At 48.2% G+C, this 14,663-nt stretch overlaps 2 protein-coding genes across 20 annotated transcripts in view; one reads left to right on the top strand and one right to left on the bottom strand.

Moving 5' to 3' along the window:
- Positions 1-201: 201 nt before the first annotated feature.
- On the bottom strand, positions 202-9,771 carry OARD1 (O-acyl-ADP-ribose deacylase 1). Of its 4 annotated transcripts, none has more exons than XM_089333245.1 (6): positions 8,052-8,255; positions 7,498-7,577; positions 7,029-7,173; positions 5,474-5,527; positions 4,403-4,515; positions 202-1,889 (listed from the first exon to the last, which is right to left on the bottom strand). In XM_089333245.1, exons 2-5 carry the CDS (start codon positions 7,534-7,536, stop codon positions 4,418-4,420), a joined length of 336 nt encoding a protein of 111 aa, XP_089189371.1. In that variant the 5' UTR covers positions 7,537-7,577; positions 8,052-8,255; the 3' UTR covers positions 202-1,889; positions 4,403-4,417. The 4 variants fall into 4 exon arrangements, with proteins under 4 accessions (XP_089189371.1, XP_017200605.1, XP_002714758.1 ...); XM_017345116.4 differs by lacking the exon at positions 8,052-8,255 and adding an exon at positions 9,569-9,771 and having other exon boundaries at positions 1,257-1,889; positions 5,474-5,532; XM_002714712.6 differs by having other exon boundaries at positions 1,257-1,889; positions 5,474-5,532; positions 7,960-8,255.
- Positions 8,255-14,663, top strand: part of NFYA (nuclear transcription factor Y subunit alpha) — a 26,014-nt gene continuing 19,605 nt past the window's right edge. For 3 of the 16 annotated variants that reach the window (XM_051854755.3, XM_008262887.5, XM_089333240.1), the window contains exon 1: positions 8,536-8,799. The gene's annotated coding sequence lies outside the window, so the exon portion shown is untranslated. Of the gene's footprint in view, positions 8,376-8,535; positions 8,800-14,663 lie in introns of those variants that run through there. The other 13 variants (XM_051854757.3, XM_008262888.5, XM_008262890.5 and 10 more) reach the window with 10 other exon arrangements.

The raw sequence follows: 14,663 nt of genomic DNA, 5'->3' as shown, positions 1-14,663 counted from the left end.
GTCAAGTATGAGTAAGTCACCAGAATCTGACCCCAGACTACCTGCAAATGACACAGCACTTAATCACATCCAGAATTCCACTGACAGCGACCTCGATGAGACAGGTGCTGTTAGAAGAATCAAGGCTCAGAGTCCATGAGGTCCATGAGAAAAACTAGCCATAATCTTTTTGAAGAGTAAAGGAAGTCTAGGAAACCAATGTTTTGACCCAAGTGTTGAGATTTATTTGCATAGAATTAAACAAAATACTCCTTTAAGTGTCCATTTATCACCCCACTTTTTAAATTTTGTGTTTAGACATTCTCTTCCTCTTTTCAAGTTTGTGAGGACAGAAACAAAGCTTTAAGAAAAGCCTTAGTCTAAAAGTCTGATAATGAACTTGCCCCTGCACTGCTCCTATACCAACACACAGAACGTGTCTGTTCCACACAGATACCAGAGTGAAATACATTTGAAACTGCTGCCTCCTATCAGGCTGAAATGTGCTAAGAATACAAGTCTAAAGTACAAAGATTAGATTTAACTAGTGCCTTCCTGGTGTCCAGTAAGTCCCTTCTAAAGCCTACTGTTCTTTTACACTGGGAGTACAGCAAGTCCCGTGAGGGACCCGGAACTGGCCCCAGGGAGAAAATCAATAGGCAGTCTGGCAGCGGCTTTAACTCACCACTCCAGGAAGGGGGCCGGGGGGAGGCCTAGCCGGGCAGCAGTTCTGGGCCTGAACCACTGGTAACTTCATCAACTTTAGACCCCCATGAGAACAAAAGCACCTGTCCTCTTGGCTTCAGAAGAATGGTAAACGAGTATTTACTCAGTGTTCTTGAGATCAGCTGGCTGTGTATCAAGATCTGCTGAGGCAGTTAAAAACAGAGAAACCTGACTACCTTACCCTGCCACCAAATTAGAAGTTTTTAAGAAAAAGTGGCCTTAATTTTTTTTAAATTTTTTTGTTGAGAACCACTGACTTACTGAGTCACTTCTCCATGCTAAGCACTGCCAGACATGTACCGTGTACCATTTCTTTTGTTTCATGATAAAATTCAGACAAGTTCAATCTCAGAAACAATGGGGCAGAAGAGGAAAAGCTCATCACGAGGACATCCAGAAAACCTGCCTTTGGCTACGCTGATGTGTGGTTCTTATCCATTCATATTTCTCACCTTGTTACTCTTCCCACTGACCACCATGATGCCTCAAAATTAAGTTACAGCCGAATCCTGTTACTCAAGTCCAGAACAACACAGACATGAGCACAGAGCTTCAGTGCACCCCAAGATTTATTTTCTGTTTTTGTCACCATAAATTTGTTAGCAATATAGAACTCAATTTTGTAACTAGAAACAAAATCTGCATTTCTCTCCTAGGATGAATGCGATGACTTATGGATAATACCAAATTCAGTACACACGACAAAAGGTATCAACCCAATGCAAACATTCATCCTGCCTGAAATTTCTCTCAAAAAGCTGAGAAGCAGAATCAATGCTGGCACCTAGTGGCCAGCCAAACAACCCACACAGCAGACTGCAAAAGAGAGGTCGTAACTGGCTTCCCAGTCTAGCACCAGGCCACCGACTCCTTAAGACCCTGTGAAAAACATGGCCACCTCACCCACAAAACCCCTCTTCCAGAGTCCCACAGTCCAAGAACTGGAGTACAGCAACCCAAGTCCGGCCTGTAACAAACCACACGAAGTTTCTCTCTGCCCGTTTTAAGGTCAGTTTGCCAGTCCTATGGCCCAGCAGGGATGACACAGGGGGTCACAGACACACCCAAAATGCACATCTGTTCAGAGTGTGTACACGGTAATTTTGATATCTGTAGCTTCAAACACCTCCTCAATTATCGCAGATACATTTTCCCACTGCAGACGATCCAGACCGCATCCAATCCTGCAAAAGATAAAACACCTCTGTTGACTGGGATGAAGGAATCTGGGAAAGTGTTCTCTCCCTCGACCTTCAAGCTGCATCCAACCACACATAAAGACAAGTCATCGGTCGCACCTGCAGGCAGCTCCAGAGGGGGTCTGGAAGTTGATTCTTGTTGAGTCACCAGAGACCCTTCCTAGACAGCCCAGCATGCAATAGCTTGTTGATTCCCTTTCCCTAGCAAGTTTCCAATTATTTCATACTACATTTAGAACCGGGTAGCTCTGCCACCACACGACGGCCCCAACATCCCTCCACACCCACTGAGGCAAACTGGCTGAAGGTGGACAGGAAAAGGTTGGTGTTTTAAAAATGAACTTATAATGATGAAATGTTAAGAGAGAGAGAGGAGCCAGCACTGTGGTACAGCAGGTAAAGCCACCGCCTGTAGTGCTGGCATCCCACATAGGCCTGGCGGCTCTACAGACTCCTGGCTTCAGATTGACCCGGCTCCGGCCGTTGTGACCATTTGGGGAGTGAACCAGCAGGTGGAAGACCTCTCTCTCTGCTTCTCCATAACACTGTCTTTCAAATAAATAAATGATAATAATAATAATAATAATAAAAAAAACAAGATAGAAAGAGGGGCCAGCGTTGTGGCAGAGCAGGTGAAACCACAGCCTACAGCACCTGCATCCCATAAGGGTGCAAGTCCCGGCTGCTCCACTTTCCATCCAACGCCCTGCTACTGCACTTGGGAAAGCAGCAGCAGACGGCCCAAGTGTTTGGGCCCCTGCACCCTTTGGTCTGGCCCAGCCCTGGCTGTTGCAGTCATCTGGGGATTGAATCAGTGGATAGACAATCTCTATCTCTGTCTCTCCCTCTCTGTAACTCTAACAAACAAATAAATCTTAAAAAAAAAAAAAAAGGACAAGGGACAAGATCTATGCAAAAAAGTAGTCAAGATGGTACTTGGAACTACCAGGCTGGTTGCAATCCAGGAGTAACGTCTTTGCAACACTCTGGCAAGAAACATCGATCAGCCATAAAATTCGACCACCTGACACCTCTCTCCTTTCTGTTTCTTTATTGATCTTCAACATTCCTAGGGAAAAATGAGACCCAAAACTACTAATTTCATATCATAATGTGGTAATCAAGTCCCTGAAGTGTTGAGTTAAAAACATTTCTGGCTGGCGCCACGGCTCACTAGGCTAATCCTCCGCCTTGAGGTGCCGGCACACCGGGTTCTAGTCCCGGTCGGGGCGCCAGATTCTGTCCCGGTTGCCCCTCTTCCAGGCCAGCTCTCTGCTGTGGCCCGGGAGTGCAGTGGAGGATGGCCCAAGTGCTTGGGCCCTGCACCCCATGGGAGACCAAGAGAAGCACCTGGCTCCTGGCTTTGGATCAGCGCGGTGCGCCGGCCGCAGAGGCCATTGGAGGGTAAACCAATGGAAAAGGAAGACCTTTCTCTCTCTCTCTCTCTCACTGTCCACTCTGTCAAAAAAAAGTTTCTGGTAACATAAGTCATAATATAATCTGTGTGCATGGTCAGCCCTGACTAAAAACTACTAAGGTGACAGCAGATAAGAGGTGAGGCCTATTTCCTAAAAAGGAAGCAAAGGGGCTAATGACTCCCCAGTTTTATTCCCTTCAATTTGCAATAGTCGCTCTAAGAAGTTGCATCAAGAACAGATCTCCTGGCTACCACCCAAGCTGACCACAAACAGGCATGCGGTCAAGGTGGCAGTGAGTTACAACTTTCCTGCCACAGAAACAAGGTGGAGAGACAACAAGTGGCCACTGCCCAGCTTTGGTTCTTCAGCTTACGTTGCTTCAGGAACAGAGGCCAAGCTTTAAGCAGAGAATGCTGGGAATTCAACACATGTGACTGAATGATAATGGTTCCTCCTCAGTAAGTAGGCTGAGGCAGGTGTCTGAAGTTAATTACAGTATATACATGTATATAGTTATAATATATATTATATATACAAAGTATGTAAATATATATTCAACTCAAGGTAGAAAATGCCTATACCTTCACAGCCTATACCTTCACATAAAATCAAACAACTCGCTCACTGGTGCTTTTACAAAGGTTTAAAACTTTTTTTTTTAAATATTCATTTGAAAGGCAAAGATAGAAGCAGAGACTGTCCATCTGCTGGTTCACCCCTCAAATGGCTACAATGGATAGGGCTGCACCAGGCCAAAGTCAAGAGCCAAGAGCTCCTTCTGGGTCTCCCATGTGGGTGCAGGCACACAAGCACTTGGGCCATCCTCCACTGCTTTTCCTAGGCTCATTAGCAGGAAGCTGGATCAGAAGTGGAGCAGCCTACACTCGGACCAGCACCCATATGGCATGCCAGCACTGCAGGCAGAGGCTTAACCTTCCATGTCACAGCACTGGCCCCAGTTTTTAAATTTGTTCACCTTGAAATGTGTATTTTGAGTTAAGCTTTTAAAAGCTGTCTTTGGGTAAGACAGTAAATCCTGCCAACCAACCAAATCTTCACTTAGGACCTAGAATTCCTTACCTGGGCATGGAGAGGTCAGTGACACCATTTCTGAGACAGTGGGACTTCATGGCCTCTAGACTCTTCTGTAGGTTTTCGTAAGTCGGCTTGTGAGAAGCCCTTTTCTTTGTAATCTGAACACAAAGAAAAGATTCAAACTTTCATTAGCTCAAAATGATAGCCAATAACAAATCGTTCCATCTGCCCACATCCTGATAATTAAGAGTGTTTTTTTTTTTTTTTATGGGATAATTAATCTACAGCAGGGAAGACAAAAGTCACACCGTCCCTTCCACACTATTAGAGCAGACTCTCAGGAAAATCCACTAAGTACAGACTGAGACACCCAGACTCCGCCTGCGGAAATCTTTCTTCTCCCCAGGAAACGCAGGAGATTGACAGGTTGTCCTTATTGTCAATTGCTGTTAAACACCACAGGAGAAAGTCTTTGTGCCACATCCAAAAGATAAGCTGAGTATCTGCAATAAGGAAGAACCCACACTACCTGAAAATCCCGCTAACGGTCTCTCGTTACTTAGAAACCATGCTTGCTCGCTTGCTTTTAGTTTCCCTATAAAGGAACAGAAACTAGCAGTGCTCCGAAGGGAAACTCTGAAGTCACAGCAGCCAAGGGCAGAGCTCAGGGGACACCTCCCCACTCACTGTGCAGTGCAGGTCAGGCTTACAGTGAGTGGGCGCTACCATCACTAAGGAAGCCGCAGACCAACCCAGGGACCAGGCAGGAGAGGAGCTGGGCACTACCTAGCACAGGGTTTGACAGGAGAGAATAAAAGGAAAGCCCCTTTGGGGAATCGGCTCATGAGACATTACTGTTTCTATCTCACTAGGACTGGAAGAAAGTATGGGGGGGCACCCCAGCTTCTGGAAACCTCAGGGGGACGGGCCATGCTGGATGGCAGGGAAGTGGCACCCAGCCACGCACTCTTTTCTAACCCAGTGCTCCATGCCGCCACCACTGGGCAGGAGCAGTCATGACAGGACAAGCTTTTTGACAGGCTGCGCTGTCCAGAACAGAGCACGGTGGTCAACCTGAGTGCAGTGCAGCCCCTCTGCTCGCTGGCCCCCTCTTACCAAATAATATATGTAGCGCCCATCTCTCTTCAGAACAGCCACTTCTCCAGATTTCTTCTCTACGAAAAACAGCGATTTAATAGTGGAGAAGAAAAAGAAAACCACAACACCAACCTGCATTCTTAGGGTTTTTTTGGTTTTTTTTTGTTTTTTGTTTGTTTGTTTTTTTGACAGGCAGAGTGGACAGTGAGAGAAACAGAGAGAAAGGTCTTCCTTTGCCGTTGGTTCACCCTCCAATGGCCGCCACGGCCGGTGCGCTGTGGCCGGTGCACCGCGCTGATCCGATGGCAGGAGCCAGGTACTTATCCTGGTCTCCCATGGGGTGCAGGGCCCAAGCACCTGGGCCATCCTCCACTGCACTCCCTGGCCACAGCAGAGAGATGGCCTGGAAGAGGGGCAACCGGGACAGAATCCGGCACCCCGACCGGGACTAGAACCTGGTGTGCCGGCGCCGCAAGGCGGAGGATTAGCCTAGTGAGCCACGGCGCCGTCTTGCATTCTTAGGTTTTTAAAAATGCTTCCAGAGAACTAGGAGCCATTTTCAGCAGTGAAGAAATGTGTCTCCCACAGACTTTCTGCTCCCTGTCAGTTTTCCCAAATGCTATACTCCTTAACTGAGGCTTTCTCACAATGATGTCTTCCCACACTCCAGTTCTTCTCTTGTTCCTCATTTCAAATATGAGGTCACTTCAAAGTTTGTGGAAACTGAATTAAAAAGTTTATCATAATGCAAAAAAACAAAAAAACCTTGAAGCCCACTCATAGTTTTCATAAGATACATCTTCCATGAACTTTTGAAAAGTACCCACTAATGCAGACTTCAAAAGTTTTTTGCACCAGAATTTTAGTTCCATCTGCAGGAATGCTTATGCAGCTAAAGAACTTCTATATTGTCTTGAAATTCTTTTAGAAAACTGCATCGTTTTTACTTGCCAAATGTGTATTCATTCAATAACCATCTCTATATGTACCAAGGGTTGTGCTAAACATATAAAAAAATCTTAAATTTTCAGTCCAGACAAGGCATCACCTTTATAAAGAACTACAATACAAAGCAGAAAGAAATCGTTTAAGTCTGGCGTCAGAGCCACTGGCAGACTTGGAGCGCAGCCTGAAAAACTGTTTCAGAAGCTCCAGCATGCCACTCATCCTCATCTCTGGTTTAAAGGCACTGGAAGAGTGGCAGGCGGGGTGTGGAAGGAAGAGCAGAGGTCCACATTTTTTGATAAGTAAGTACAATTCTGTCAAGCAGAGGATCTTGAATGTCCAGCTAATACTGTGGACTCAGAGGCATTACAAGGCTGCAGAGAAGTGAGCAGGATTACCAAGAAAGTTTTATGACTGTGATGGAGGCGATTAAGAACACACGAATTCAGGTTTGGTGGGCTAAGGACCTCAACGAGCGGCCATTCTTGTGGAGGAAACACTGACTCCAAAGCGCCAACAGCTGTCAGGCCTTAGGACCCTCCTCTCTGCACGTGCAGCTTAGTAATTAAAGCGTTAACAGGAGGTGCAAAGATGCTTTCACCAGGGCAAACAGGTTTTCCAAACTCACGCTGGTTTAACAGTTCCTGCACCCCTCCGAACTTCTTCTTGAAGAGGACGGCTATCCCAGCGCCCATGCGGCAATCCTCACTGATGCAGTGGGCTAGCGAGTCTGTTTTGGGGCATGCAAAAAGGTCTCCTTTCACATAAGTGATCTAAAATGTGCAAAGGGAAAGAAAATGTTTCATCACACAGGGAAAATACTCTCTCATTCTCTTCTGTGCCCCCCCACCTCGCCCCGCCCCTACTGCGGTTTGATTCCCAACTTCTCGGCACATAAGGAGTTAACTACACCCAACAAGCACGTGTGAAAGGAAAAGTGATGGATGGTCCCCGCCTCTGATTCTATTAGCCTCTCAAGTAAATCAGCTAGAGAGAAAGGAACAATTCAATTATGGGTTTAATTAAAATGTGTTTCTGCATTTGACCTCAATTATCCTGAATTTCACTTCACCAATAAGTTAATAGTTGTTACGCACTCTGCTTCCTTCTGCGTCTTCATTAAGGCTGCTGGCCATGATACTGGGTCGCTATTTCCAGAATGCAAGTGTTTCTGCAGCTATGAGAAGGGAAAGTAAAAACGCTCAGGCGGCCGCAATAGTTACGCTGACTGCCCTGGTCCCACGCACCTGCGTTTCTCCCCCTCCAAAGTTGGCCGCCGACGGCGAGTCCGTCCGGCCTCCGGGAAGGAGGGTGCCAAGTGCTCCGGGGCAGGGACGAGCCCAGGGCGGCTCCCGCGCTCCCCGGGACGAGCGCCTGGCTTAGGACAAACCACGAGGGGCTTGGCCACTGTCCGTGAAACCGCCATCAGAGGGAGTGCGGGGCAGGGGCGTGCCGAGCCGCACGCGGGAGGCGGGAGAAGGCGGCTTCTCAAGGAAGGTTCACCCCTTCCTCCGGGATGACAGGAAAGAGGTCCAGGGAAGCCTCCCATCGTCTCCTACCCCAGGGCGGGCCAGCGAGGACGGAGCACCAGTCCTGGGGTCCCGAGGGAGGCTCCCGCTCAGGGCCTCCACGAACCGGAGCCACTCTGCACCTGCAACGGAGTCCGCCGTGGGGAGGTGCCCGCCCCGGGGGATGGGCTCCGGATCCAACCCTGGTAGGTGGGGAGCAGCAGGCGAGCCCAGACGCGGAGCCAATCCCGCCACAGTCCTCAATTGCGCGCCACTAAGATGGCCGCTCCCGCCCGGTGGCGGGCGGAAACGAGCCCCTCTAGCCCGCCAGCCGAGCGCGAGCTCTATGGTGATGGCCGCGGGACTTCCGGCGGTAAATGCCACGGTCGCCCGCCGCTGCCCGGGCATGCGTAACGAGACTGCAGACCGCGAGCTCGGGAAGCGGCGCTTGCGCGTTAGCTCCAGGGGTGTGTCCCAAGGGCCGCTGGAAGGGGGTGGGCAGCGGGCCAAGGCTCGACTTAGCGCCTGCGTAGTACTATGCCCCAGGCGGCTTTGGAAGTGCAGGGTCTGGCGCGTGTGGAGGGCGCCTGCGTATCCCTTCGGCCAGAGGTGGTGTCGAATCAGGGGAGTGGGCGTGGCTTCACGGGACGCCTGCGCAGTGCTCTTGCGCGGGGGGGTGGGGCGAGCTCAGCGCTGGGGCTGGGGGCGTGGTCTTAGAGGCGCCTGCGCGGAGGCGGTTGGAGGGAGGCCCGATTCCCCTTTGTTCGGGTTCGCCATTTTGCCAGGCAGCGGCTGTGGCGGCGGCAGCGGCGGCTGGAGCCTCTGATTGGGTTTCGGGGTCCGGTACTGGAGCCAATCAGCGCGGGCAGCGAACCGGGGGAGCGAGGCACGGTGAGTGTGAGGAGCCAATATCCAGCGGCCCAGAGCCGGCCCCAGCGCCCCGATTGGCGGGTCTCGCTGACCACTCAGGAGAGGCCCAGGCGCCCGTCGAGCCCGGGGAGCCGAGCTGAGCCTGACCGAGCGGGGCGGCCGGCGGCCCCGGCCTGGAACCGGCAGGCGCTTCGGGTCACTGCCGGCCGAGGCCTGCAGGGGCCGCCGCGCGCGGGATGGCCGCCCCGGGAACAGACCGTCGGGGTCCCAATCCTTACAGCGTGCCAGTGGGGGACGCACCTCCTCTGCGCCCACCTTTAGGCTCAGGCCTTCGGGCCCGGGGCTCTGGGGCGGTGGGGCCGGCCGCGAACGCCCCTTCCCACAGATACACGCACTCGGTCCCCGGGGCCTCGGCGGCTTCCTCCCGACCGGCGCGGCCTCACAACCTCCCGAGCTGCAGCCCTCAGGACAGGAAGTGTCCTCCCGCGGGGCCCGCGACCCGGGCCTGTGTGTGCCGCCCCTCTGGGTCGGGAGGGAGGCCGGGCAGACGCGCGCCGCGGCCCCGGGGCCCGAGTGCGGCGGCGGGAGGCTTGGCCCGCCCCCGCCCGACTGCGCCACGGGCCCGCCCCGCCGCCTCCCGGGCGGGGAGGGGGTCCGTTAGCTCGCCCACCCCCCTGCCCCGCCCGCCGGCCCGGCGCTCCGGCCCGCGCCGTTACCACCCCTTTGGGCTCGTCATTTCCTCCTTCCCGCCCCGCTCGCCGCGCCGCGCATCGCGCGCTTGGAGGCCGACCTTTCTTTCCGGCCCGGGCTGCCAGGCCGGTCCGTTCCGCGCCTGGACCCTCACTATGGAGGAGGCACAGCCGTGCGCGTGCCTTCCCCCGGGGCCTGCACAGTTTGCTGCTCGTGTTAGTTGGCTTGCCCATTCGCAGTCTTTGATCGGTCCCTGGCTCGGGGCCGCACTCTGCCTTTCTACTTTGGCATTTGCAGTGTGTCAGGTGCGACTGGCGAGCCCAGTCCGCACAGCCTGTTGTGTTTTTTTTTTTTTTTTTCCCCGCCTCCCTAGTAACACTTTAATCCCTTGTTAACATTTTCTCAGATGTTCAGAATCCTAATAATACTGCGGAATTTTCCCTGGGATGAGGGGAGACTCCCTTGGCAGCCCGTTCTGGGGCAGAGTGTGTGTGCCGGGCAGGGAGTAGGTAGAGTGAGTAAGAACCATCCCTGCCTGTTGAAGATGGACAGGTGAACAGCCCATTACTAGCTAACGGTCAGTGCTGCAAAGGCCCCGAGTTCAGGCCCGTGAAGCACTGTTGGGTTCGCCAGCCACAACCTGGGTGCTCTTCACCGCCAGACTTTTGATTGGCTTGGAAGGGTGAAGAGATTTCTTCTGACAGCAAAGAACGGACAGAAAAGCTTGTGCGCAGAGACCGAATTTTGCTGTGTTTGGGGCAGAAAGATGGGATAGAAAAGGGAGCATGAGTTTAGGCAGGACAAGCCAGTTGGCATACTGTCCTGCTAAAGAAATTTTTAGGAGCAGTTATTTTGCCCGAAGTTTCAGGTAGAAGGAGGAGTTTATTTTCTATGAGGGTCTGAAAAAGCAAGGTTCTGCCGACTTCTCTGGGGGAAGAAAAGGCAGTTTTCCTCCAGGGACTCTCAAAATCGTGTTTACGCCCCCTGAAGCCTCCGTTGCAGGCCCTGGCATGTAAAATAGGCCTTCAGTATATACATAGTGCCTGGTGGTTGTTAACCACATTTACTTGGGTCAGGAAACTGGGGCTGCTGGTCAGTTAAGACACCTCCTGGGACGTCCATATTCCCTGTTGGAGTGCCTGGGTTCAAGTCTAGGCACAGCTTCCAGTTACAGCCTCCTGCTGATGCACACGGTGAGAGGCAGAGCAGGGTGAGGGCTGCAGTGGCTGGGTTGCTGCCCACCCATGTGGGAGATCTCTGTTGGAATCCCTGCCCCCGACTCCCAGCTCGGGCCTTGTTGGGCCTTGTCTGATTTGGGCCTAGGCGATGAACGATCTCTCTTTGTGTGTCTCTCTGCCTTTTCAATAAACATTTTAAAGTTTTAAGAAACCTTCCTAGTCCAGTGATATTATATTTGCCTTTGGAATAGATGTTTTAACTATGGTATTTAAAACTGGGTTTATCTGGTCGCTTCAAACACCAAATAACTTTTTCTGGAAGACAACCTGCAAAAAGAATGTTTTTGTTTTTGTCTGGTGACTTTTGATAAACACCTCTAGGGCGTCTCCCACCACCCAGCCTTTTAAAGAGGCAGTCATGTGGCCTCTAGCTTTCTCTGGATGGTGTCCTTTAGGTTGGCTGGAGTATTCTGTCCTGGTGGATGCTCTTTTCCTGTGGAGTACTTCACCCCTCCTCACGGAACTAAATCTTCTCACTTAAGACCAGTTCAGGTGGCACTTTTTCCACGCACCTGCCTCAATTTATCCCTGGCTGAGAGCTGTCTCCTCCAAGTTGCCGCCTAGCTTTGTTTCTCGTGATCCCAATACAGGTTTTTCCTCCTTCACTAAACTGAAAGACTTCAAGTCGGGATCTTCATCAGAGTTTTCATTTTGTTTTTAAATCCTTTAGAGCAGTGTCTGGCAGGTAGTATGTTAGTGGAGAGAAGGAGCAAGTTAAGGAAGCTCCAACCCCAAAACCCTTGGAGGATGATGTGAAGCTAGTCTGTAGCAGACAAATTGATGTAGTTTGTTTTTGAGATTATTTATGTTGTAAAATAAATTTAGTGGGCTAATGCTTGTCATATTTTTTGAAAGGATTAGGAAATACTGAAGTGTCTCTTGGGTTTTATAAGGATAAATAATGTTTTTGTAAGAGTTTGTTTTGCATTTGTATGTTCTGTGTGTGCTGAGTTGTAGTAGGAGGACATGTTTTTTTGTTTTGTTTTGTTTTGGACAGGCAGAGTTAGACAATGACAGAGAGAGACAGAGAGAAAGGCCTTCCTTCTGTTGGTTCACCCCCCCAGACATATGTCTCTTACTGTGATTTTGATTTTTAAAAAGTTGGAAATCCCAAGTTAGAAAGCTGCACTTCCAGTCTTTGCTTGATACTTGCTAGCTATGCTAATCTAACGGCTTTTTGTATATTTGGAGTTGACTTTCTGGAAGTTTGTGCTTCAAGTGTCTAGGTCCTCATAGAGCGAGTTCCTAGAGGTTGCCTGAGTGTCAGCTTCTGCCTTGAAATCATGGGGCAGAGATGCTCTAGGAAGAAAATTTTCTTTCATGTTAGCCATGTCAGCCCACACTTCTTTTTCTTTACCATTAAAAAAGAAAATTCAAAGCTTGTTAGGCGCAAGAGCCAGAGAGGCTGACTTAATTTTGTCATAATCCTGGGCAGAGAAGCACTTCAGTGTGTCAGATTGTATTGCCGTTCTGCCAGTTGATGTTCACAGTGGTAGGAACATATGGGTTCCCTGAAGCCAGTAGCTGATAGCCCTCACCATTGACAGTCTCAGTATCGTGCTCCAAGCTGACTCACTCTGGTTCATGTGAGAGAATTGCTGCTGGATTTGAAGTTGCTTCCTTTTTTACCCTTTAGTGTACTATATGGTGGATTTAAATGTTCTTAAATTGGAACTTTTGTAGTAATAGAATAACTAGTTAAGAAAACTGTGTGGTGTTGCATTTATTAGCCAATCCCATGTACTTCAGGTATCTTTTAGTCTTGCAATTTGTGAATTTCTGGAAATTAGTTAAGGGAAGATCTTACACAGGAACAGGATTTGGGGTGGGTAAGGTGTTGGAATATAGAGGATATTTCTTTCATGATTCTTATTTTTTAGATGAGCTTTACTGAGATGTAGTTTAGGCACATCTTGTACTTTGATGAATTTTGATATGTATATACGTATATAACCACCGATATAATAAAGATGTAAAATATTTTCATCATCCCTGAAAGTTCTAATGCTCAAAGCCAATCAACCTCTTCCTTTTCCCTCTCACTTCACTCTCCAGTCCCAGGGAACTACTGATCTATTTTGTGTGACTAGATATTGTCTTTTCAGGGTTTCATATAAATGGAATCAGATACATTCTTTCAAGCAGGACCACTTAGTCCAGCTGAAAACTTAATTTTCCATACTGTACACAGAATTTCTCGGGTACTGACAACCAATTCAGAAGAGACTGCTGTAAAAAAGAGAAAGCAATTGATCATTGCAGTGAGAAATAACTGCCAAGGCTGCTTGTGTTGCTGATCATGTTTGCTCCTTGTTGGCTGGTCTACAGGATATGTAAATCCAAATTATAGCTAGAAATCTACCTGGAGAGTATTCCATTAGCAGAAAGACAGTAATGTGGAGAACTTAGCCATAAGCCATTGTGCAGTGAAAGCATAGACATCTGTCACTTACTTGTGGCTCATGTACTGCATCTGTTTTAGTTTTTAAGAAGCAGACTTGATTAATTCTTATTTAATTAAGTTTTTAGATGCAGAGGGAAGTTGAAAACATTTTGCGACAGACACCTGCATACTTACCACTTATAGTCTGCCATTGACATTTTGTCATATTAGCCTTACCAGATATCTATCCCTCTCCATCCATTTACTCATCAAGATGTCTTGTTTTTTTGATGCATTTCAAAGTAAATGTTAGCTATCTGTGTACTTCTCTAAATACTTGAACATACACTTGAATATATTTTGATTTCTTTGCTCACAATATGTTGAGACAACCTACAAATAATTATCTACTTTGTGTAGAGAGAGATACCTTACTTTACCCCATAATGAGGGACTCAGTTAGCTACCATAATTTATCTTTTTAAGTTTTGACTTTATAAAGGCCTAGAAAAGAACTGAAAGAAAATGTCTACATTTTGTCAATACGTGCCTCCCTCACCTCATATTTCCATGATGAATTACCCGTTGGTAATTTATGGAATTCTGACTTTGGAATGAAGTTTTTAAAAAAATTCAGGTTTTTAAAATAGCACCTCAATTTTATAATTGTGTCTTTATTTCAAAAAGGCCTCTTCAACTCTTAAAGTATGTGAGAAGGATAAATCTGTTTATTGACTGGATATTTAATGATATTAAGGATTTGCTTATTGGTTCGAAGATGATGTTGGTGCAGATTAGTATGATAAAATGATAGGTAAGTCTGTACTCTTAAAAGTAGGTGTTGCGGTGTTTACCAAATTTTGGAATAATAAAGTGTTGAGATTTGCTTTAGAATCATCCAGGGAGGAGTTAGAACATGAAAGAGGCATATGTGAACTAGGATTGGCCATGTTGGAAGGTTTGTGTACTGTTCTACTTTTGTGGTTATATGAAAACTACCATAAGAAAAGATTAACATTATACAATAGAAGGTAGATTGTTACAGATATTCAGATTCAAGACTAAGAAATGTCTTAAGTTCTTTTTAGGGAAAATCAGCCTTAGTCATTTAAAAGTTTTTCTGAGGTAGGCATTTGGTCTTGCTGTTAGAACAGTGGTTAGGCCGGCTACATCTCATGGCAAAGTATTTAGGTTCCATTCCTACTCTGTTCTTGACTCTAGCTTCCTGCTGATGCAGAGTCTGGGAGCAGTGGTGATTGGGCTGCTGCCCATGTAAAGGACCTGGATTGAGTCCCCAGTTCCCACCTTCAGTCCAGCTAGGAGGCTGTTGTGACCAAAGTTTTCCTTATATGATAATCACCACATAGTCATTAGGCATACCACCAAGACTCAGTGGATGCCTGAAGGAGTGGACAGTTTTGAACCTTACATATTTTGTTTTTCCTGTACTTTCTGCAGCATTGCCACATAATCACAGGGTTGTTCTGTCCTTGAGTATTTAATGCCCTGATGCCTCTTTTGTCTCACTAATCTTGTACATTGGGATTACTGTTAAGTAAAACAAGGGTTACATG

Source organism: Oryctolagus cuniculus, chromosome 5, assembly GCF_051225735.1.
Source record: "Oryctolagus cuniculus isolate XC-2025 breed Fujian yellow rabbit chromosome 5, ASM5122573v1, whole genome shotgun sequence".
NCBI classification, from domain to species: domain Eukaryota; kingdom Metazoa; phylum Chordata; class Mammalia; order Lagomorpha; family Leporidae; genus Oryctolagus; species Oryctolagus cuniculus.
Note: the sequence above shows the minus strand (reverse complement) of the source record. Positions and strands in the feature narration are given on the sequence as shown.